Source organism: Psammomys obesus, unplaced genomic scaffold (genome assembly GCF_907164565.1).
Source record: "Psammomys obesus unplaced genomic scaffold, mPsaObe1.curated_primary_1811, whole genome shotgun sequence".
In the NCBI taxonomy this organism is placed as follows: domain Eukaryota; kingdom Metazoa; phylum Chordata; class Mammalia; order Rodentia; family Muridae; genus Psammomys; species Psammomys obesus.
The window spans coordinates 15,543,970-15,565,902 of NW_026596125.1; the positions used below are offsets into that span (position 1 = coordinate 15,543,970).

At 46.7% G+C, this 21,933-nt stretch overlaps 1 protein-coding gene across 43 annotated transcripts in view; it reads left to right on the top strand.

Annotated features, from left to right (window-relative positions):
* Positions 1 to 20,893, top strand: part of Tcf7l2 (transcription factor 7 like 2) — a 188,251-nt gene extending 167,358 nt beyond the window's left edge. For 7 of the 43 annotated variants that reach the window (XM_055630045.1, XM_055630046.1, XM_055630052.1 and 4 more), the window contains 8 exons: positions 820 to 906; positions 5,711 to 5,851; positions 6,442 to 6,601; positions 6,995 to 7,102; positions 11,357 to 11,405; positions 11,985 to 12,035; positions 13,302 to 13,374; positions 18,748 to 20,893. In XM_055630045.1, coding sequence (XP_055486020.1) covers positions 820 to 906; positions 5,711 to 5,851; positions 6,442 to 6,601; positions 6,995 to 7,102; positions 11,357 to 11,405; positions 11,985 to 12,035; positions 13,302 to 13,374; positions 18,748 to 19,171 — 1,093 coding nt within the window. In that variant the 3' untranslated portion in view covers positions 19,172 to 20,893. Of the gene's footprint in view, positions 1 to 819; positions 907 to 5,710; positions 5,852 to 6,441; positions 6,602 to 6,994; positions 7,103 to 11,356; positions 11,406 to 11,984; positions 12,036 to 13,301; positions 13,375 to 14,068; positions 14,143 to 18,747 lie in introns of those variants that run through there. The other 36 variants (XM_055630047.1, XM_055630048.1, XM_055630054.1 and 33 more) reach the window with 13 other exon arrangements.
* The last annotated feature ends 1,040 nt before the right edge of the window (positions 20,894 to 21,933 follow it).

Genomic DNA, 21,933 nt, shown 5'->3' on the forward strand with positions numbered 1-21,933 from the left:
ACGCAATCACGAAGTACCAGTCGTGGGCATGGTTTCTGTTTCATTGTGTGAGCTTGGACTTTCTGCTTCTTTACTTGATGGGGCTGAGCCTCTGTAGTTCAGCCCTCTCAGCCCTGTTCTGCTGACGGGAGATTCTGAAGTCTAGATAAAAAGGAATAGCCAACTCAGACAGCTCTCTGTCAGGAAAAGTTGTGTGTCTTTCATGAGGATGCTATGCTGCATGTTGCTGTATTTTTTAATTATTGTAATGAGGTGTGATTGTCTATTGGTTACCCACAATTCTTCTTGGGGACTCTCCCCCCCAGTAACTCTTGTCAACACTTGTTAATTTGACAAAAGGCTACAAATTAAGCTCTGTTAATTTAATGTTTTCTCACCGAGATCTAAATACCGAAAGAGGCCCAAAGCGCAACTGAAGTCCTTTGATTCGCTGTACTTTATTTTGGTATAAATTTACATTCATTATTGTTTTCCTTTGGATGTGTAGCCCTCAATTAGTGTGATGGCTCCATTAAAGCAAGCGAGACTTCGCCTTTAATTATTACAACAAAACACCTAGTCTCAGCTTGGGGAGAGGGTCTCTATTGACATAAGCAGAGGTTATAAAATTTAATTAGCCATTCCTATCAGATTTATGGCATTCAAATTGTTCTGTGTTTCTTCCCTTTGATCCTGCCTGTACAATCCCCAAGATTTTTGTTCTGATCAAATGAGAATAAAGCTTACTGTACAGAGAGAACTTTCCCCTCTTCCTGCTTTTCTTGTGCCCACCCCAGCCTCATTTCCAGCCTCTCACTTTTTAAACCCCCTTCTTTGTAGGCAAGGCCAGCCTGTGTACCCAATCACGACAGGAGGGTTCAGACACCCGTACCCCACAGCGCTGACAGTCAACGCGTCCATGTCTAGGTGAGTTGCACTGACCTCTCATGCAGCCCCTTTAGACAGCCACCAGGTCACCCAGGGCCCGTGTGTGTGTATAATCATATAAACCACTGTTTCATTAGACTTTCCTCCTAGGAAACCCTCAAGAGTTTCCTTGACCTTTCAAGGTAGGTGTCGCCTGCCTACAATTTTAGGAGTCTATCCATGGAGCGACATAGTGTCACAAATGAAGAAGGCAGGAGGGGGTCTGGGAGAGGCCTGACAGTTAAGAGCACTGGCTGCTCAGGAAGAAGACCTGGGTTAGTTCCCAGCACCCACATGGCAATTCACAACCATCCAGTTCCCAGGGATCCAGTGCCCTCTTCTGGCCTCTGCCAGCTTGTGGTGCAGACATGCAGGCACACATACTCACACACATAAAAATCAATAACTCTTTAAAAACAACAGCCAAGCCAGGGGAAAACAGCGAAAACAGAAGAGCTTTTGAAATCATTGTTTCTCTGTTCTCTGTTGGGTAAGGAAGAAGGGAGTGAAGATAACTTTCCGATTATTAGTCAGAGAATTTGAGAAAACAAAACAAAACTGGTGGGTGTGTTCAAACTATTTCAGATGCCAGTTCAGAGTAGGATACGATAAGTTGTATTCTGGCCCCCCAGAGCAGAGGTGTCCTGTAGAAGCTCCATGGCATCGTCAGTGCATTTTCTTTCTCCTCCACCTTACATGTCAGTATCACTTCAAGTAGGCCACTCCCTACCTCCCCTCCCCCCAAAATGGTTCAGTGACACCTTGTAGTCAACAGTCATACTGTGTGGCTGTACTGTCATCTTTTCAACATGCTGTGGGTGGCTATGCTGCAGCTACTACTCTTTTCCCCTTCTTTTTCTTTTATCAGTTTATCTTTCATGTGTGACATGCATTCACACTTTACAGCACATTTCAAGTTGGACTGAACACATGGCCTTGTGGCCGTGCAATATTGAGCTACTGAGAAATCTTTGGAAGTGCATCCATTCCTATAGATTTTATGTAAGCATATATGTACATATGCCATGTGCATATGTTTCCCCGGGACTCATTTTCCTCTCTCTAATTAATTCTGGCTAATTTTTCAGTGACTGCTAGTTTATTTACAAACTGGTTGGCAGCAGTATGTTTAAGTAGTCACTAATTGCTCCTAATGATAGTTTTCTTTTCTGTTCATCTGATTTTCGGGTGAGTTAATTAAATCGGTGGAGGTTTAGACTTTCCTGATGGGCTGAAGCAAGTGATCCATTTTGATGATGCCGGTGATTCAGTTAGCGCAGTATACAGCAAGATGCTGTCCCAGCCTCTCTCTGCCCCATGCTCTGTGGCCAACGCTGGGAGCCAAAGTGAGAGAAGGGGCTGAAAAGGTTGCCCAGCATGCCCAGTTTCCTGCAAGCTATGGGACGAGTGAAAGTCACACCCGCTGAGAGAGGGAAGCTGTCTCGTGGCTGCAGTTTGTAGTTGCCCCATGAATACCAGGCAGCTTGAGAGCCCCATTCCCGCATGCGACGTATCGTCTGCACCTCAGAATCCACGCCTGTGTGAGGTAGGCAGGAAAACTGTGTTCTGCATCTTCTTGGCTGGAGAAGGTAGAAGGGGTGCACTCATTAAATGATGTCATCACCGCCCCTGTAAATCGTGGGAGCAGATGAGGAACCTCCTGGGAGGACAGGAGAGGGGAGCTGCTTATAAGCATAGCTCCATCCCAGTGTTCACATGCTGCTCCTGATTCTTCTTCCTGCTTGTTTGTTCGGTGCATCCTGAGGTTGAAAACAATGAAGTAATCGTAGGATAGGGATTGGGGGTTAACCTTATTGATTGAATTATCATTAGGAGGCTAGCTGATGATTTATAGGTCGCAGAGGGTAGAAGGAAGGGGGTGGTGGGAAGAAAGGTTAGGGGCTGGTGGTACGGGGGGTGGTGGCCGATTCCCCAGGTAGACCAAATGAAAGGTAGCTAGTTAAAAAGCGTATACAGCAAATTAAATACATTATTGTGGTAATGGGGCGACAGAAGTATAGGTCTATTATACGTATGGCAGTTATAGCGAATGTAGGCAGCTTGCCCTGTTCCAGAACACCCTTTGATATTTATTCTATTCAGCAGCAGGGCCAGGACTTCTCAGAATTAAGTGATGGGTCATTATACTTTAAACACCATGGAGAAGCCTAGATTGGCAATTAAACAGCTCTTGCTGACACTCACTTGTGCCACCCTGTGACCCCCTTTAGATTGAGATGTTGGAGCTCCGGGCCCTCAGCCTGCTAAATTGGGCAAGGCTCTCCTCCTGACGAGAGCGGGCCCTGAAATCTGCCGGCTTCAAAGGGAGCGAGATCATGTATAAACCATAATGTGGGTGCACCGTGGCTCACAAAAAATAAGGCAGGAAGAGATGAAATGTTACAAGTGCAAGGGGGAAAATGAGAGAATAATGACAATCCTAATGCAACTCAAAGCAGGATTGTTGCACGGGAAAATGCATCCTACTGCTTGTGCATAAAATCAAGGCCGGCAGATGACATGCAGCTAACAGAAACGTGTCAACACTGAAGCAAAGTGAGAGTGAGCGTGAGAGAGGCCCCTGAGACAGCCAGAAACAAAAATTAGTTGTCCTTAACAAGTTAAGGTTCATCATTATATTCTGGCTTCGAGCCATAAAAGCAGACGGGGGTATATAATGAGCTGCTTAGGATTTTTTGAGGGTGTTTATTGCATTTCATGAAACAGTTGTCTATAAGAGGGTTCTCGGGTGAAGGTGCTCTCATCTTGTGTGAAGGTGTGCATGCGGCACGTGCGGGGCCGCACGCTACTCACACGCAGTCTCTCTGCTGGTGTGCATTGTTCATGGGCCCCAACATGTGTAGAGGTCAGGGGACTCGTGGGTGTATGTACCCAGATCTGCCCCAACCCCACAATGTACCCAAGTCATGTTGCCTTTGTCAGGGACTTGTGTGTGTGTGTACACAGGCAATCACACGCATTTCCACACTGCCTTTCTCTCCCTCATGTGTCTGTAGACATATTCTCACAGTGCAGAAAAAGAACATACGTATTTGTCACTCACAGTAAGAACCACCCACCCTTCACCCAAGGGCTTCCAAGAACATGTCTTCTTAATTTGCTTTTGCTCTGTGGCCTGGGAGCGGTGGGAGGAACAGGGTGTGACTTTGGAGCTCAAGGGTGTGCTTTTCTCTTTTTTCAGTTTTAAGGGGATAGGAGTGTCACCCCTCCCCTCCCCCAACCTCTCTGGGTGTTATTAAATCATGTCATTGTTTCCCAACTCCTGTTCTGCCTTAAATTTGCAAAGGCTGCTACAGTAGAGGGTAGAATTTGTGAGGCAGGTATCCACAATGGCTCTGGAGCTCCTTCAAAGATCATCATTCTGTGTGGGAGTTTTGTTTGTTTGTTTTTGTTTCTTTGTTTGTTTGTCTTTGTTAAGATATACTGAGCTTGTTTATTCTTTAATTTTTTTTGAAATCCTTTTCCAAATGAATATTTGTTACATTATTTATTTCTCTGATCCACTTATGGGAAAAACTTTGTAAATAAATACAAGGTCCCTTTGAAACAACCATTATGATGAAGCTCATCCAGACCCCTCTCTCCCAGAACTAGCTTTTTCAAGAGCAGGATACTGGCCTGTGCTGGTCCCTGGGTGGCAGTTGTGCTCTTCTGGTTTGACCTTAGTAGAAGGGCAGCCATTGCTTCAATCCAGTTTCTCTTCACCCATCTGGGGCAATTTGTCCTTTTCCCCTTTGCCCTATTGTTTGTATACACTGTGTGCTGCTTCAATTGAGGAGGTATTTTCCTACCACACAAACTGAACAAACCATAAGCTTTGGCTGCCATTTGTCTCATGTTGCTGATAGTCCACAGATGGAACAGGGGAGTTTAAAACTAGCTTTTGTACCCTGGTAAAATTGTGTGTTGGGAAATGCCAATTCAAGGGCTAAAGTGTGATCTGGGGAACTTTCCCAGAAGTAAGTGCTGTCGGAGGGGCTGCTAACTGCTAATTGCTTTTCCTAGGATCACAGTTTTTATCGTTTATAAGGCTTTTGAGTGATGCGCAGATAACATATTAGGTAACAGTAAGAATTTTAGATTTTAGAGAAGAAAGGGCATGTCAATTGGAATTTGGTGCTTCAGTGTATGTGCCCCCATTTTTATATAAAAAGAATACAAACTTATTCAAAATGCCCATGACCTAAGATGAGAGTCACGCAGGACTCCCCGTTTTTCTCTCTGCTTCACTTTCTTCTATTACTCGCAAATGGCGGGCACAGCAACAAAAGAGAACGTTGAGATGTGGTTGCTCTCTGTCATCAGAATGAGGCCTAATGAGGCACGCAGGGCAACGTCAAGGCACGTATGTACATTTCATCCATGTTAATATTTTATTTAGCTGTCAATGTACCACAGAAGACACCACCTGTCCTTTTAGCTGACCAGGGCGCAGGAAATTTGCCTTCTTAGATGCTGCAGGTCGTGCCTTAGAAACCAAATGGAGGTGGGCCATTTGTAGGAGTTTAAGCCCACATTCCGCCCAAGTACATCAGTTGAATCTGTCTTTTGCTGAAGATGTTTAAAACCATAATGTCTCACGTCAGTAGCAATAATGAAGGGGAAGATTGGCTCTAATGACATTATGAGAATCATTATGTTTAATTTATCACTAATTAATGCTGACAGCTCTCATATGCCTTGGGTTGCTTTCATGTGAATGGTTCTGCGCCTTTTTTTTTTTTTTAATTGTGTGTACATATCCCTCCTCATTCATTCATTGTAATTCTGACGATTTACACAGCTTCCTGTCTTCTAGGTTCCCTCCCCATATGGTCCCTCCCCATCATACTCTCCACACGACTGGCATCCCCCATCCGGCCATCGTCACACCAACAGTCAAGCAGGAATCCTCACAGAGTGACGTCGGCTCCCTCCATAGCTCGTGAGTGTTACTGTTGTCATTTCATGACCCCTGACCTGTGTGATGAGCCACCACAGTGGCCACCTCTTGGTGGCTTTCTGGCTGAGGTCAGCTTCTCATATTTTGGTATGGCTTCTGCCTTCCCGACAAAGGGAGAAATGCTCTCTGGCAGGTTTCACTGATGGTCACACCGCTGCTTCAGAGATGTCCATGATGATTGCTTGAATGGACTGGGGATTGCGGTCACTTCCTGCTAACCCCAGAATGAAATTTTGCGAGCTTTGTTCAGCAAGCGGGACAGAACCCTACAAAGTTGAATCCACCGCTCTGTACTTTCTCTCTGCCCTGGCAAAGTGTTACTTTCCCTCTGCCCTGGCAAAGTGTCTGTTTGCAAATCATGAGGAAGAGATTTCAGTCTCAGCAGCTCTGCCTCCTCCTCCATGTTCTGGCCCTTGTTCTGGGGTCGGAAAGTCTGAAAGCGAGAATGGACTTTGTATTCGAAACTGCCGCCAGGCTTGGGTAGGAAGGAGCATGGGCTCTGCTTTGGGGGAAGTTAACTGTGTGGTTGTTTGTTGGATGGCATGTGCCCATCTCCCTTTGTCTCTCTCCAGAAAGCATCAGGACTCCAAAAAGGAAGAAGAGAAGAAAAAGCCCCACATAAAGAAGCCCCTTAATGCATTCATGTTGTATATGAAGGAGATGAGAGCGAAGGTGGTGGCCGAGTGCACGCTGAAAGAAAGTGCAGCCATCAACCAGATCCTCGGGCGCAGGGTAGGTGGGCCCCCGCGGAGAGAAGAGCCACACGAGACTGTGAGCACTGTGTGTGGTGTCCCTTCGTGCCTTGCTCTCTAGAGCACTGTCCCCACTCCCACGGCTGCCGCTTGAATTCTTGTACGGCTTCCATTCATCAAGAGCACTCTGCTTTTGAACAGCGTTTGGGATAGCCACATCCCTAATCTTCCTGGCATAGACACAGCAAAGGACAGAAGGGCGTAGAGGACAGATGTGTTTTCTCTGAGCACCCCTGTTAGTGCCGGGACCCAGCAAGCAGTCAGTGTCTGCACATTCCACCATGTCTGGGAGGACTTGTGCCTCCCGAAGCGTCAAGCCTCCTTTATGGCCGCGGTGTAGTTTGTGATGTATCTGTCCCCGTGTTTCCTGCAGTGGCATGCCCTGTCCAGGGAGGAGCAGGCGAAGTACTACGAGCTGGCCCGGAAGGAGCGACAGCTTCACATGCAGCTGTACCCTGGCTGGTCTGCGAGGGACAACTATGTACGTGGACCGCTCCCTGCAGAAGCCGGTTCTTGCGGATACACTGTGTCTCTGCAGGGACCCAGTGGGCGGGTTATCGGCTGGTATACCAGGCCTTGAGACCGTGCTCTCTGTGCACTTTGGGGACCTGTCCCTGAGGAGTTTGGTTTTCAGTGTCACTCTGTTATGTTAGCAAATGGTCACTCTCAGGAAGCAGGGAGGACACGGGCATCCATGTTCCTGCACAGGATGCTGTATGTGCACTTGGGGTGTTTTTACCGCTTTGAAAATGTGGATCTCCAGAACACATCCCAAAGGGCTTACAATCCAGATCCAGCCCCTGCCATCGGTGATGTCGCTTTTTAAAGACCACACTAGGTAGAGGTGGGGGAGCATGTTCAGCTGCTAACTCCTCACAGGTCTTCCTGAAAGGCCTGTGGAAAACCAAACAAGCATCTGAGGCCAGGCTCTCATCTCACAGCAGTCGGAAGCCTGTTTCACCCTGAGAAAGGCATGATGGGAATAGCCCAGAAAGTAGCCAGCAGACGTGTGGTAGGGAATGTCTCTGGGCTCTACAGAGGTAGAGAAAGGTGTATGTCACATGACACAGGTGTCACGTGCTTCTGGGTCTGTTGGCAAATCAAGGTTTGCTTGATTTTTCTGTCTTGCTTCTTGGACATCATCTTAGTATTGATTTTACTTCTTGCATTCATGGCACACAACAAGTTTGCTCTTCTCTGGAGCCCTCTGTTCCTTCTCCCATTGTCCCTGCATTTGCCCAGCAGGTCTGAATTCTGGGCTTCTCCAATCTCTAGATGGGTGGAATTGCCTCTTGCTTGGTCTCTTTATTGCATCCTATTCACAAAAATGTCTCTTCCTTCCACTCTGTTGTCAAAATCAAACCTGTCTTGCTGCCAGCACAGGCTCTCCTTCCTCTTCCCTCTTGGGAAGGCTGAGGAGCCAGGAGAGTGTTACCTGTTGCTGCCAGTGGGGAAGAGTGGAGGATGGGTCCATTCCATTGCTATCACCTGTGGAAGAGCCAGCTCTTTCAACTCCCTTCACTCTTTCTCCTCATACGCATCAGTCAGGAGCTGGCTCACCTGCTACTTACCATGTAGACAAGGAGACTGGACTGGGCTTTGTGGTCATGCCCCTACCCACGATCCTCCAGGCTTCTCTGCCCAGAAACTCCTCTGCAGCCTTTGTCATTAGCAGACGAACATCATGACGTCTTAACTATGTGGGACCTTCCTCCTTGTCTTTGTGTGTGCAGCTTGAGGATACCCCACTTCTGGGTTTGAAAGGAAGAGATGAGCAGTTGAAACTTTCCATGATCCCTCTGTGCCCCACCCAACCCCAGGTGAAGCTTCTGCAGCCTCTTGTGCATATTCAACTGTTTCATCTCAGGACAGCTGTTGTAACTCAGAGGACTTGTCAGAGAGAGCAGAAGCTCTCTCTAGCTTCAGCTCATCACAGACCAGTCCTTGCATCATGGAGAAGGCATCTCAGAGCAGATACCAGCTCCTCTATGGCTTGGTAGCCAGAGCATCCCAGAGCATCCTAGGCATCTGTGTCTTCTAGGGCCCTCACATTAAAACTGCCCAGTTTGTGGTCTGTGTTCCGTTTACGCTAGCAGCAGGTTAGATGGCACCCTCCAGGCTTGTGCAGGATGAGCCCTCCACAAAGGGACAGGCAGACTTGGTGACAGTGTCAGAAGCGTTCCTGTTTGACTTGCAGAGTGCCTTATAGACACTGTGCAAGGGTGTCTGGGATGTGCTCTCTGGACTTTCTCAGGAGGCCCACGTGCCTCTTGCCCTGACTTCCACTCACCTCTGCATCAGAAGGTAGCTTGGATAGTAGGAGCCACTGAGAAGATGGACGGCTAGCTGAGAGATAACTTAGATGTGGGACCACAGGAACCTGACCCCTTGGACACAGGCTCTCAGCTCCAGCTTCAGTGTCTCCTTACACACATGTGGGGATTCATGTTCACTCCTTCCTTCCGCGCGCCACGGAACGCAATGGGGACAGGGATCTCACACCTGAGGCTTTTGCAAGTTTGATCATTGTGGGAACTTCTTGGCATATTCCTTTTTAACTAACTTGACAATGGAGATTCTGCAGATAGCTGTGGCTTCAGTGAAGTCTAGAAGGTTCTCCTGGGAAATGTGTCCTGAGCCAGCCCTTCCTGCCCATCCAGCCAAGTGGGGATTGGAATGTCACCACCTTGGGGAAGCACACTGGAGTGAAATCCCATCTGGCTGCTCAGACTTGTCCTGTCTTTTAGGAGAATCCAGCTGGGTACTGTAGTACCAGGCATCACGGTAGAGCAGTCCTTCCTTCCTGTCTTAAAGGCTGTATGCGCCCACTTGTTTTCTTTCTCCCTCATTTCTTATACTTTTTCTTTCTTTTGTTATTTTTAAAGAGAACGTGGCCTCCCCTGATGCCTTCATGTCCTCTTCCCATTAAAATACCATCCCTGTTCCCTAGGAGCTGGCAGTCTGCACAGCACTTTGTTGAGTCATGGACTTGTCCTCATTCTAGACGTCAGTGCACAGCAAAGAATTTCTGTAGAGGAACCATGGCCAGGGAGTGTGTTTGGGGATGATAAAGGCATCCTCAGGCTAGACCACTTCTTGAGTTTTCTTCTAGCTCCTAAATCAGTTGTTGCCATTCTTGCCTACTCTGAGATAGCCACGTGGCATTTGCTTCCATTGTGTTTCCTTTGCAAGGGATCTGGCGGATAGCTGCATGGCAGGCTGTGGCACAGGTTCCCAGGGAACAGACCCCAAACACTCGGATGGCAGAGAGGCCCTCTGAAACAGCTGGGCTCCTCCGAGCCTGACGCAACCTTAGGGCTGCTGCTCGTGTATCCTTGCCCTTTTCTTTTTTGTGTTGATGTCCTGGTCCTATGAATACCTTTAAGCGAAGGGGGCAACATTGAGATATTCTCAGTCACATGGGTTTGTAGGAGCACAGGTGCCTCGCACAGGCTGGAGAGCCTCCCTGCAGCCATGGGGCCCATATGCTCTAGAGCCTTGCTCATTCCTTGATAGGGTCAGGCAGAGGGGTGGCAATGCCCTAAGGCAGTCTCCACACCCTTGGGGTATCAAAGAAGGGCTTTTGTGGAGAGTCAGACAGTACTCAGTAGACGGCATGGCCCATGGCCAAGGGCAGTGCTTTGAGAGCACTTGGGTTTGCACATTGGCTCTTCACAGCCATGCCAACTCAAAGTCATTGCCTAGTCTCTCTGTACCTGTTTCTTTATCTGTGATGTTGGAATGATGGCAGTGAGTGTGCTGTGTGGAGCCAGTTGGGTCATGGCTGGCTCTTTATGTGTACTTGACAGATGCTGGCCATTGTTTGTGTTAGGAGTGGCTGTCATTGTAACAGTCCATAGTTGCAGTATTTGTTAGGAGCTAGCCATTCTCAGTGCATGAGAATATGCCTTATATAGATGGCTCCTGCTTTGCTATGGTTTGACTTGGAATTCTTCAGCTTCACCGTGGCCTAGAGGCATACCAGTATAGCCATTCTACTTCCCACATTTTAAGAAAGTATGCGGTCAACAGCACAAGCCATTCCATGCTTTACACGAAGGCAGGCTCCGTGGTGATGACCTGGGCTACCCGTGCGTGTGATGTTCTGAGGGTGACCTGCGCACTCGTGCATTATGGTCGCCATGACCAGTGATATGTTTGTTGGGGTGCAGTCGGGAATCCAACGTAAGAGAATGGCAGAGCACTTCCTTTGCTCGTGCATGCGTGTCCACCCTGCGGTTTTGAAAGGGGCCCAGGTAACTGCTGGACCTCTTTTGTGTTACCATCTCAGGATGGGAACACTTTAGCCTTCATACTGCGAGACTGTGGGGCAGGGACGGCAGCTGAACCACTGAATGCTTCCAGGTTTCTCTGTGCCCTTGGAAGGCTTCAGCCTGCTTCCCGCCTTGGCTTTCCATCCCTCCCTGAATCTTCCTTGCCACTCTCTCTACCCCTTTGTGGAGTCAGACGTTCTGGGTCAGGTTGAAGATGGATGAAGGCCATGAGGTTGTTCCATATCTACCTGCTGGTCTCCTTTTTTCTCCCAAGAAATGTGTGTCCCTCTGACTAGGCAGAGTTCAAGGATTAGATTTGTTGGTAGCAGATTAGATAGACTTGGGAGAGAGGAGTAAATAGTAGGCTGGCCCCTCCTCTGGTTGTCCTACCATGTGAGCCCAAACATCTGCCTGCTTGTCTAGTTCATGACCTGATTCCTGCATCTCATCTGTTCATGTAGGGGAAGAAGAAGAAGAGGAAAAGGGACAAGCAGCCGGGTGAGACCAATGGTAAGTGACAGTAGCCAGGGTTGTGGGAGAAACACTAGCTAAGGGCCACTCTTACATCAGGCTTCCATCTGGGGGAGGCAAAAGAAATCCAAGGCCAGGACATTGTGGGGAACCCATCTTAGGGAGCCTTTTTTGTTTATGCGTTTTAATTAATTGCTTCATGACTGCCCTTTTAAAGCTAGGAACATCCATTGTTGCATGAAAAGCCCGTTGTAATTCTAGCGGAATGTATCTTTAAATAACTGCCAAGGCTGTAAGTGGAGAGCCAGCGGTAGGCATGCCTCTGCCGGGCTTTAGACAGCCTGCTTATTTTGTGTGTGTCTGAGAAGGGGTGAGGAGGAGCGTAGGGGACCAGGAGGGGTGTGTGTGAGTGTTGGGTATTAACTGGGCTGTTCCTGAATGTTCCAATGCATGCCTTTCCAGTGGTAAATTGCACCCATTTTAAATTAAGGAGGTTTGTCATTCAGTAGAAGAAACTAGAAATACTGCATAGGCAATCCAGGTCCCTTGGAGAAGGCCAGGCTTTTACAAACAAACAAAGATTTTGAAGACTTTGTGTAATTTGTTCTTTTTTTTCAGAACACAGCGAATGTTTCCTAAACCCTTGCCTTTCGCTTCCTCCGATCACAGGTGCTAATGTCCTTTTGAGTCATTAAAATAGTGGATAAACTGTTTTTTCATTTTTCTTGCCATTTATAGTTTTATTAACATTAAACACGTATGACATTTGAACATCCTTTAAAACAATCATCTACACGGTTTCATTATGTTTCAGTAGATTTTTTTTCCAGTTGCTTTTGTTGGTGTTATTTATTTTTTTACTTTAACTTCTGTTTTATTTATTTATTGTTCCCATAACAGTTGTTTAAGCAGCGATGACAGTGGTTTAGAGCTGAACTAACTGTGCAAATTGAATATGCAGTATTTCTTTAAAAGAGACTGGTAAAGGAAAAAAATGGAAAAAAAATTTCATAATAAACCTCCTTAATCTAATGGCATTTTTTCGTTGCCCTACTAAGTTTTCTCACACCAGCATGCAATTGCAGTATGATTATTTTTTTTCCTTTGCTTTTTATTTATTTATTTTTGTTGGTTTGTTCTTCCTTTTGCTTTTTGGCTTTTATCATTTGCAAATCTGCTAGCAGTTTACTGACCTTGCCTGCTGCCAAGCCCGCTAGGAGCTCCTAACTCTTAACAGCTCATGGCCTGTTTACCTTCTCTTTTCTCTTAATATTAATGAAAATAGATTTAAAAACAAAACAAAGCAAAAAAAAAAAAAAAAGACATCCTAAAAGCTGCAATATCCCAATACCCACAATCTTTTTCTTTCTTTATTTCTTTCTGTTTTGTTTCATTTCGTTCTGTGTTTATTTGTAGTTTTTTTGTTTCTTTTCAAAACTATGGTACTCAGAAGAAAAAAGCATGTTATGAACTTAACGCCTTCCTCCGCTTTATTTTCTTCTTTGAGAAAAAGAAAATTAAGGGAAAAGAAAAAAGTAGAACTAAAAAACAAAAAGAGAAAAAATAATTGAAAGAGCAAGTTCTTGGCTATTACCGTCCCTTGGGCGGCTGGAACCGGATCTGACAGTCCTTGATAAGGGATACTGCAGCTTTATTTGCAACAGCTAATTTCACAAGATGAATAAGTGTGATTTTTACTTTTTTTTTTTTTAATTAAAGAAAGTTTAAAAAAGAAAAAGAAAAGAAAGTCAATATTTTGCTATTAGTAACCCGGTCATTGATTTATTCCCTTTTTTATTTTTATTTTTTTCTTGTTTGTATCTCTCTCCCCTCTTCCTGCCCCTTCTCTCTCGGCCCCCTCTCTCTCTCCTCTCCTCCTTTCTCTCCCTGCCTCCCACGTCCTCCTCTGCTCGCTCCTTTCTTGAACTCATTCAGACCTGAGCGCTCCTAAGAAATGCCGAGCGCGCTTTGGCCTTGATCAACAGAATAACTGGTGCGGTCCCTGCAGGTGTGTATAGTCTCCCAGATTCGCTGTGCTGGTTTGCAGCTGTCTCTTCCGTTCTTCCCCCTCTGGCCTGTTGCTTTGTAGCTTTGTGTGTGGATCATAGGAAATGCCAGGGAGCGGGGGACACTGCCAGTGTATGGGCTCCACGAGGGTGTGCTTGTCCGCCAGCTGCCGCTAGCCAGAATGCCACTGTAAAACAGTGTGTGCCTCCGCAGGGCCTGACTCAGACCACAGCGTGCCCTCGACCAGGGAATGTTGCCTGCCAAGCCCCTTCCTGTGATAGGCCAGGATGTGCAGGATGTGCTCATCCTGGCCTCGGTAGAAGCCGATGACGTCACCTTCTCCCCTCCTCTTCTCTCTATTTTTATTTATTTTTCATTGGTGTTATTTTTTTTTTGTTTGTTTGTTTTGTTTTGGGTTTTTGGTTTTGGTTTTTTTTGTTTTGGTTTGGTTTGGTTTTGGTTTCTGGTTTTTGTTTTCCTTTGTGTGTATGTGCGTGTGTATGTGTGTTTTATTGTTTTATTGTTTTCTTTTTTGGTTTGGCTCATAGAAGCCCCTTCCTTTCAAACCCTTGGTAAGGGACAGTTGTCAAGTAGAACCAAGATGATGCAGGAGACAATTAGTGGAGGTCCCACGTCCACCTGAGCGCCACCCACCATTGTGTTGTGTTTTTTTTGTGTTTACCTTATGCTAACAGATGCAAATACTCCAAAGAAGTGTCGGGCACTGTTCGGGCTTGACCGACAGACTTTATGGTGCAAACCCTGCAGGTACATGACCATTCTGAGGCCTTGGGAACAATCAGAGCCTTCTGTCCTTCTACTACCTTAGTGGGTCGATCGATTTTGCCCTCATTCACATCTGCTTTCCCCCACCGGCATCAATAACTAATGAACTCTCATTCTTCAGATTTTCCTTGCTAATTTCATATCGTTTTCTCTCCCCCTCTTTCCTCCCTGTTCTTGCAAAGAACATGTCCCCGGTGGCAGGGCAACACCTGTGACCTTAACACATGAACACAGGTATGGAGGCTTTTCCTCTGAAAGCCAGCGTCCTGGAACTGATTGGCTTAGTGGATGACTCGGGGTTCTGTGCCCTGGGCAGAGAGCCACTGGGTCAGCTCCCTACCCGTCTCCCACGTGTGAAAGACTCAGAACTTGAACTTGGCAGTGGTAGCATTCCCGTGCACTTTTGTTAAATACGCTGGGAGAAGTGCACTGGGGCAGGCTGCTTTTTTAAAAAACAAAAAAACAAACCTTTTATTCCTCTTTTTTTCCTCTTTGGTTGTTTTATGTTTAAACCCACTTCTCTGTGTGGAGGAGCTCGTTCGCTGACATTGTTTTACAGTGCTGAAAAGAAGCGTGGCATTGAATGGCGGGCACCAGCTAACGGTGTGTGAGCAGCGAGGGCAGTCAGACACTGCGACGTTGCCAGGCCTGCAGAGCAGTCTCGTGTGACTGTGTGCAGGCATATTGTGGGTCCCCACACGCGTCAGAGTCCAAACTGAGCCCCGTAATCTGCCTGCAGGCTTTCCAACTCAGGTTACTGGCAGAGAAAGTGTAGTTACTTCCTTCTTGGTGGAGGGATGTGCTCTAGGACCGGTCTCCTTTCCTTTCCTTTTAATGACCACCTCGGTTAAATTTGTTGTTTCTTTGTTCTGATCCAAGCAGTCTTTGAATTTGGAATGTTATGATGGTAGGTATCTCACCACCCCAAACACACACCCCTGTTTGTAGTGCCTCCCTCGTCACGTGTCCCTCTTCTCCATTCCTTGCCGTGCTCCGTGTCTAGACATTAGATCAGATGTTCATCCCATCACATGCATGCCCACAAGTCTGCTGTGTCTCCGAGTCCCCTTCCCGGGTGCCAGGATGAGAGGCTGCTGACCACACAGGCAGACCCCGGGGAGAGAAGGCCAGAGAGTCATCAGTGACAGGCGCTATGCTGATGGCCCTGGCTCAGGAGTAAGGAGTTGGGCCTTAGACAGGCGCCCAGCAGGAGACAGCTTCCTGTGTGCACACGGCATTCAGAGATGACAGATCTTACAGGCTAGCCCTGGGGACTCCATGAGAAAGATACATAAGGATGTTAGGTATTAAATTAGGTGAGCCAGGGAGGTCAGGAGCCTGCCTACTCTCTGCAGGTAATCATCAGTTTGTTAACACTTTACAAACGCCCAGGGTCAGACCCTGGAACACCCCACCACAGCAACTCACTATTGATACAACTTCATGTGCCTCAACAGTGAGGCTGGTACAGGTGCTAGGCCTCATGAACCTTGTTGGTTTCAAATTAGTTACTGCAAACTTAGACCTGACTTTTTCTTTGGAGGTTATTACTGACATTAACAAGGACAGACCACCCACCCCAACCCCCATCCTCAAACACTCCATCATTGCTTCATTCCATAGTGTGTTATCTTCCTCCAACTGCCAACAATAACAAGTTTTTAATTGGGCTTTTATTTTGTTTTGCCAGATTAAAACCTTTGTAGTCTCTTTTTGCCTCAGCATTGTGTTCTCTGAAATGCATGGGACTGACCTCCCATAAGGCAGCATTTATTTTCTCAAAGAGGCTGAGATGTCCCTGGATAGGGAACATGGCATCCAGCAGGCCCCTGTTACTAGGCAGCCTTCCTTCTGGCCCCAGGTCCTAGAATGTTCTAGCTGCTGGTTTTCTTCTGTTTGGAACATTTTTTTCTTTTCTTTTCTTTCTTTCTTTTTTTTTTTTTTTTTTTTTTTTTTTTTTTTTTTTTTTTTTTTTTTGCCATGCTGTAAATGTAGTTGCAAGCTTATTTCTGTTGTCTGTTCAAGGAGGATCTTCCAAGAAGCGCCCTTAGGATGTAGACCGGAGAAGCTAGGCATGATGCTTATGAGGATCCACCCTCTAAAATGGGGTGGCTCATGGTATGGAGCCTGAACAAAGAGTTAGCCATCACTCTTTCCTCCAGGTCTTCCGTTACACATTGCCATAACCACACTGAGCTAGGATGCTAAAATCAATAGGACATTCAGAAACCCAACAAAAAAAGTCAATATACACATAGAAAAGCACTTGCACATGGGGTCATTTTCTGACCCATCCAGATGTGTGAGCCTTTTGGCTCAGCCAGCATATTGGAGAAGTACTAGTCCATCATCGTAGTCTTTGTCATGTGTTCACAGAGCTCACGATGGCCTTACAATCTGGAAAGGAGGGGAGTGAGGGAAGCCTCAGCGATGCTCCTAGCCAATCAGGGTTCTTAGATCCTACTTTTATTTGGCATTTGAGGACATTTTTAACCAGACTCTGTTTTGAGCCCACCAAGTTGCTCCCCCATCTTCTCACTGTGCCCTAACAGAGCCTGGACCGCTGCTTCATGCTGCCCTCTGCTTGTCCCCTCCCCCTCTCCTAATTCTCCTTTCCTCCCTCTCCCTTTGCCCTGTTGCTTTCTCTGTTTTGCTTATGCCTTCCCCACCCTCCCCTTCTTTTCTTCTCCCTGATTTCAAAATGCATGGAGGTCCTAGTCTGTGAGCATGTTTTGATCTGCAGGCTATGGTGGTTTAAAATGGAGAGGTTTAATTGTTTGTTTCATTCCTACGATGGGAGCAGAACCCAGAGTCTGTGCTAGTCTATCCAAGGGAGAGAAGGGAAGCCTGCCAGAGAGGATGAGAGGCTCTTCATGCTCCCCCAGAGTTCCTTCTGCCCCAGACAGACCCAGCCCTGAGGCCACTTGCCCACAGACCTCAGCCCCTGGGAGGACTGAGCGAGCGTGCTCTCTCCCACCCTTCCCTCCTTTCCTCTCCTCCCACCACTCTGTAGAGCCCATACCTCATGCCCCATCCGCTGGCCCTAGGCCTAGAACCCATGTTGTGCAGCTCCATCTTTGCAAAAGCCAGAGAGACATTGTCCCACAGGGGCTGCCTTCAGGCAGGCAGCATCTTGGAAGCTGGTTCTTCAGTGAAAGAGAGCTGGCTGTGTTCACACAGTTGGTTTTGGATGGAGCAGTATCCACTGTGGTTCCTGCTGAAGGGCCTCAGGATGAGCCCCTTTCCAAACCTGCATTAGTGGGTTGATCCCGAGGATCACCTCTTACGAAGAAGGCTCCCATCAGCCAGGGATGAATAGTGGGAAAGGCTTTGAAGTCACATGCCTGATTTCTTGAGTTGTTTTCCCCACCTTATCCTTTGATGCTAGTGAGAAAGGCTCTGAGATGCTCATTCCTGCTTCCTGAACAGATGGGTGCTGGGGAGAGGAGGCGGTGGCTTTGGTTTAGGGCAGATCTGGTCTTTCCTCCTTGTCACTTCTCTGTGACCAGCTTGTGCTGTACACTCTACCTCCTGGCCTCAGTGGCCGCAGCATGTTGACAAGGGCAAGGTGCCCCACAGACCATCCTCACTCCTTGCAACCTTCTCTCTAGGGGGTGGGGAAAGGGAAGCCCCAAATCTTTAAGGGGGTGAAATACAAAACCAAAAAATTTTTTTTAACAACTTCAAATCTTAATTTTATCCACAACCTGCAGGCCATGTCAACCAGTTATTCTTGTACTTTTGAATCATTTTCTGTTTTTCTTATTCTCTCCTCTCCCTACCTTTGTTTACCCTCTTCTACCTGTTTTTTGGTGGTTCTTCTTATTCTTTCTTTTTCTTATTCTTTTTTTTTATTTTTTTGGTTGGTTTTGTTTTTTTAGTTTGGTTTGGTTTGGTTTCGTTCTCCCCCCCCTCCACCTGATTCTGACCTCTCGATTTGGTGTGGTTCTTAACAGACAAGCCCCAAAGCTCTCTGGGCACCAGCAGCTTCACAGTGGTGGTGTGTTAAAACCTTTAAGCCTCTTGCTAGCGCTGCCTTCAGCTATGTGGGCTCAACAGTCAGTATTCTGAGAGTTTCATATTGATAAGAGGCCACTGGGGAAGGAGCTCTCTTTCTCTTCTAAATACACTCAGGCATCACTGGGGATTGGGGGTGGGTGGGTGGGAAGGGATCATTCAGAGGGCAGGCAAGAAGATGTGATGGAAAAGGGAAGGTAAATCTAAGCCCAGAGAGAAATAAGCTGTTAGTCTTCATGTAGACAGACCCACTTCAGGTGGCTCTGTGCTACCTACCCTCTGCAGGTCACTTCCATCAGTCTGTTCTCATATATTGGGGAAGGAGTCGGGCTCGGGGTGCCCGGTGAGGTGGGGGAGGTGGGCATGAGGTAGCGACCTCCTTTTCCAGAGTGGACTTAGGTGGGAGCCACACAGCCCACTGAAATCACTGCTTTAATTGCTCTCTGCCTGGCGGGCATGACTTGCGGGGGACATCCCTTAGATGACACCAACTTTGTGTGAGCATTAGATAACTCTCTCCCTTGGCGTCTTTGCCCTTCATTCACAGATAACTCTCTCCCCCTGTTTCTAGGAGAAAAAAAAAGTGCGTTCGCTACATACAAGGTGAAGGCAGCTGCCTCAGCCCACCCTCTTCAGATGGAAGCTTACTAGACTCGCCTCCCCCATCCCCGCATCTGCTAGGCTCCCCTCCCCAAGATGCCAAGTCACAGACTGAGCAGACCCAGCCTCTCTCGCTGTCCCTGAAGCCTGATCCTCTGGCCCACTTGTCTATGATGCCACCACCACCTGCGCTCCTGTTGGCCGAAGCTGCCCACAGCAAGGCCTCCGCCCTCTGTCCCAATGGGGCCCTGGACCTGCCGCCCACTGCTCTGCAGCCGCCCATGGGCCCTTCCTCTCCGCTCGCACAGCCGTCAACATCTTCCTTACATTCCCACAACTCACTGGCTGGCACGCAGCCCCAGCCTCTGTCTCTGGTGACCAAGTCTTTAGAATAGCTTCGCCTCATCCACCATCCCCCCCTGCTTGATTGAAGTGTTTCCTTCCGGTTCTTGGTTTGCCCTTCCCCCACTCGGAAAGCTTTTGTTTTGTACTCTTAATTTTGTGCCACTGTGGCTACATGAATTAATGTTTATCGAGTTCATTGGTCAATATTTGACCCATTCTTATTTCAGTTTCTCCTTTTAAATATGTAGATGACAGAAACCTCATGATTCTACCAAAATTTTTATCAACAGCTGTTTAAAGTCTTTGTAGTGTTTAAAAAATATATATATATACATAACTGTTATGTAGTTCGGATAGCTTAGTTTTAAAAGACTGATTTAAAAACAAAAGGAAAGAAAAGAGAGAGAAGCAGTTTTGAAGCACCCTCCAGAAGGAGTTGGTTCTGTATTATTTGTATTAAATACGAGCTTGCGAACCAATCACTTTCCACCTTGGTTTTTAACCGTCCAGGGCACGATGGATGCCGCTACGTACTTCCTTTTTTGTTTTATTTTTCCGTGTGAAACAACTTTTATTGTGATGTTACTTGTTATTGTTTAAATGTACAGAAACAAAGGGTTAAAATGTGTTAATATACCTTGTTCCATGGTGTTGTTCTTTTGGGGGGAGGGGACGCTATTCAACAATGAATGGAATCAACGCTGTTGGACCAGTAGTATTTATTGCTTTAGAGGTTGCTTGTCGTACCTGTGTCCGTCCCTTTTTAAATATGTTTTCCTTTTTTTTTTTTTTTTGAAACTGTATAAAGTCCCTCCCCTCAGCATAAGCATCTTATATATAACAACTCATTTGTACAAGGTTTTTAAGTTTATATATAAAATGTGTATATATTTTTTTGTTTCTTTTTTTTTTTTTTTGAATTTGTTTGTTTCTGTATAAAACCCAGATACCACCAAATGGATAGTAATAGTTGCATCAAGGATCAGTAGCATTAACAAAAGTTGCTTTAAAAGCCATGATGTAAAACAAGACTTGAACATTAGTGAGAGGGTCTGAGCAGCCGTGGGAACCAGCCTGTCTCCCCTTGACCTCCTAGTCAACTGCCCTGTGCTCTTAGGACATGGACTGACCGTGTGCAAAACATTTATGTGCCAAAATTCTCAGTGACTTTAGCTTTCTCCCTCTTTTTTGATGCTGTACTTTCTGTTCGCCATGTTTTGCTGTGATGTTACATAGGTAGACTTGTATGTAGTTTTAATGTCACCTATAACAAAATGTGTTTGGTAGCAGACTGTCCAGAAAGCATTTTAAATGAAGAGGTCGAAACCCTTAAGGGCCAAAAATTCTGTATATTAGATTTCTCTTAAATGAAAAAAAAAACTGAAAAAAAATCCAGCTGCCGCTTTTATGTACGCATATTACATACAAGTAGGTAGTGAACTTTAAAAACAAGAAAACCTAGGCATGCTGATGTTGTAAAATGCTGTATAAAGCTGAGACCTGTCCCTTCAGTGCCATCGTAGTTGACATGAGGCGATTGTAAAACTGTCTCCGGTTTTCTCTGGTTTATTAAAATGCTAACTATAACTTTTTTTGTGAATACTTTGAATGTTTCCTAACAGTTGTGATGTTACTGTTCTGTTTTATGCTTATTCCAAGTTCATTTTGAATGGTTTGGAAGCCATTTTTGTAATGAATAAATGTCCATGCTGTACAGTATCTGTAGCATGCTGTTCTGGATTAATAAAAGCAACTTAGTATGTGCAGAGAAAGGCTGGTCGCTTGCTTCTGTGATTTGGGGTGGGAGTGTCTCTGGGACTGGCTTTCCACTGGAGGAGCGCCCTCCCAGGTTAGGGCCTGAGGTGCTGTGGGTGGTGGTGGGTGGGTGGTGGTGGGTGGGTGGCGGGTGGTGAGTGGGTGCTTACGATGGTGTCAGTCGACTCCCTCCCCATCCTTGGTGAACAGTTGAATGTACCCGGCTTATGTTCTGTGTCATTTTCGTGTCACCTCACTGTGGTGGATGCTTGTCCCCGTGTCCAGGACAGCTGTGCCTTCAGAGGATGGCAATTTCAGCCATCCCAGAAGCCCTTCATGTAGTGTGGCTGTCGCTTAAGGACGCCGTGATGTTGGGTTAAGAACTTTGAGGAATGCTGCCTTGCTTGGGCGAGCTGTGGGTCTGTGAACTTTCTGCATTTTGTTTTTGTCCTGCTTTGAACTCTGTAAAGATGCTTCTGATCACCCTTACCTACTGTATTCTGTACACAGGGCCCAGAGTGACCTTTGAGAACAGAAATAAGAACAGCATGGTACTGGTGGCAGTGTGCCAAGTTGTCCCTGTGCATTTTCACGTCAATCCCACCACCACTGAAGGAGGATTCCCCTGCTGGCCTCCGCCTTATTAACAGTGGATTGAGAAATAGTGTATCTTGTTCACTATTGTTGGTAGTTGATAGAGGGGGAAATTTGGAGTGACTTCAGTAGAGACTTGGCTTCAAGCCATGTTCTCAACATCAAGTTAACACTCACATGCTAACGATGGCCCCTCCTCCTGGTGGATATAATAGGACAAACTTTCTTTGCCGTAGCCTCCCTCTGCTTCCCTCACCTGCTCACTCTCAGGAAATTCAGCTCTCAGGAGCTAAAGCATTGCTGTTCTTGCTGGGAGCTCCCCCTCAAGCCTCTGGTCGTTTGAGCACTTTCCCATGGCCAGACCCTGTGGCGATGGGGCCTTTTCTCTGCCCTTGAAGCTCCCCCACCTCCCTGCACTTAGCTCCTGCTGACACAGGGTGTGTCCTCTCCTCTGGAGACTCAA